We start from the raw sequence: 2,585 nt of genomic DNA on the forward strand, positions 1-2,585 counted from the left end.
AGCTAGACAGGTGGACTTTGAACCAAGTTCAACATAGCCAGGCTTTCTTTGCATTAGCTGACTTGACTAATTGCTAATAGTTAAGCGGCTAACATTAACATGTTCACCAGCTACAACATTCATGATCACTGTTCAGTATTTCAATATTTTGTCAGGAGCTGTGTGAATATCTATGTCAACTGGACAAGGCAAAGATGGATGGCACTGTGGGTATTGATACTGCTGCTAATGAGTATCTAATGATTTATCAATTTTTGAAATTGATTAGTATCTGAGAATGGATTTTTCTTTACAATCCTATGATCAAGACTTTAGTCTTACATAGAGTCAGTAGATAATTTCACTAGTTTGAAAAATCTGTTATGTTCACAAGTGTTTCCCACGTCAGTAAAAAGTGCAGTGGCTCACTGAATCCTTGTGAAAAAGAAGGTCCGGGCCCAGGTCATGTTTGTGAATGAGAACTGGTTCTCAAACATTTTACCTGGTAAAATAAAGTTTGTTTGTTTTTTAAGTCACTGTAAGGAAAAAAGCAGCTGAAGTTTAGCACTACCCGCTAGCCACTGTGGTAGTGCACATCATTTTTCAGACAGGTCCAAATGAATGTTTACTTTTCATATGAAGTTCAACCTTTGGCATTGACGTCCCATCAAAGTTAATGCCGAGTTGCTGCGATAGTTTCACTTGATTAAATGATGACAGTTAAAATGATTATTTACATAAAACTCTATATCTCCACCCTCCATTGCTAATATTACACAAAAATGGCTAATTGTTACAAGTTTGTATTTGATTCTTTGCTCTCCTTGTGAAACTATCAAAGGCGAAGGCAGTGACATTTGGCAGGGCCATGGTTTCCTGGATGAAAGGCTATCCCAGTCCAGGCTTCAAGATGAAGATAAGTCTTGTATGCTCAAGCTGCCTCTGGTATCGTCTGAGGACGTGTTAAAAATAACTGAGAGAACAAAGTGAAAGTTCAGCAGGCTGTGTAGAGGGTGAGGGGTGGGGGGATTAGAGTGTATAAAATCAGCGCTTTGAGAAAAAGTTCTGATCAGAGCTGCAGAAGCTGCAGCTGCCTGATGATGGAGATACAGAAAGCAGCTGAACTCTGTTTTCCACAACTCCTCAACAGTTCCTGCAGGAAGCCGACACTTCACTGGTCCAGAGCTGTGCTCCTAAACACTGTGCTGTCCTTCATCTCTCTGATCACTGCTGCATTAAACCTGCTCGTCATCATCTCAGTCTCACACTTCAGGCACAGATGAACTCAACTCAAGTCTTTGAAACTTTAACACCATGATTTAGTAATGAAGTGAATATTACACATTCTTGGTGCATTTTAACCATGACTGTAAAGTTTTATTTTCCTAAACTGAATCATGCCTCACTTATGGACATTTTAACTCATGGAATTTACACTGAAGACATTCTGACATTATGTGTATTATTTTCTTTTCTTGTCTCCTTGCAGGCAGCTCCACACACCCAGTAATATCCTCCTCCTCTCTCTGGCTGCCTCAGACTTTCTCGTGGGTCTCCTGTTGATGCCATTAGAAATGTTTAGAAACACAACCTGCTGGGTACTTGGTGATCTTGTGTGTTCTGTTTATTGGTATCTGTCCGCCATTCTAATCTGCACTTCAGTAGGGAACGTAGTTCTCATATCAGTTGATCGCTATGTGGCTATTTGTGACCCCCTGCATTACCACACCAGAATTACTGTAGCAAGAGTCAAACTCAGTGTTTGTCTGTGTTGGTTTTATGCTATTTTGTACAGCATTCTTTATACAAAGGATTTCCTACTTAAGCCAGGCAGGTATAATTCCTGCCATGGAGAGTGTCTGGTTGTTATCACTGAGATTGCAGGGATTGTTGACCTTGTTTTAACATTTATTGTTCCAGTTTCTGTCATCATAGTTCTGTATATGAGAGTGTTTGTGGTGGCTGTGTCTCAGGCTCGTGCCATGCGCTCTCATGTTACAGCTGTCACACTTCAGCTTTCACTGAATCAAACAAACAGATCTGAGCTGAAAGCAGCCAGGACTCTTGGGGTTCTTGTAGTTGTGTTTCTCACATGTTACTGTCCATCTTATTGCTATGCTTTTGTTGTACAAGACATAGCCAGTAATCCATCTACATTTTTGTTTATCATTGTCTTTTATTTTAACTCTTGTCTAAACCCTTTGATCTATGCCCTGTTTTACCCCTGGTTTAGAAATGCTGTTAAACTTATCATCACTCTGAAGATACTGCATCATAACAGCAGTGAGGCCAACATAGTATAAAAAAGACCATGAAACCTACTCCAGAATATTTCAGATGTTTTACTTTGTTTAAATTATGACAGTTAATTGAATTTGAACATCTAGAGTATTTATAAATTTTTTTGGATTAAAAAATAAATGAAATGCCACTGATGTTAACAGTTTTATTGAATAAATTCAAAATACTGACGTATTTTATTGAGAGAAAAAAATACATTAACATAAGTAAAAGTATATTATGTATCTGAGGAGGAAGGAAATTACCATTAAAATGACTGAAGTACCTTTTCTATTTTCTGATGTCCTGAGTAATTAAAGAATGTT

At 38.3% G+C, this 2,585-nt stretch overlaps 1 protein-coding gene across 1 annotated transcript; it reads left to right on the plus strand.

Moving 5' to 3' along the window:
• The first annotated feature begins 1,076 nt into the window (after positions 1–1,076).
• LOC115801279 (trace amine-associated receptor 13c-like) lies at positions 1,077–2,282 on the plus strand. Its single transcript, XM_030759057.1, has 2 exons — positions 1,077–1,252; positions 1,469–2,282. The coding sequence occupies exons 1-2, from the start codon at positions 1,077–1,079 to the stop codon at positions 2,280–2,282; spliced, it is 990 nt and encodes a 329-aa protein (XP_030614917.1).
• The last annotated feature ends 303 nt before the right edge of the window (positions 2,283–2,585 follow it).

This window comes from Archocentrus centrarchus, chromosome 21 (genome assembly GCF_007364275.1).
Source record: "Archocentrus centrarchus isolate MPI-CPG fArcCen1 chromosome 21, fArcCen1, whole genome shotgun sequence".
NCBI classification, from domain to species: domain Eukaryota; kingdom Metazoa; phylum Chordata; class Actinopteri; order Cichliformes; family Cichlidae; genus Archocentrus; species Archocentrus centrarchus.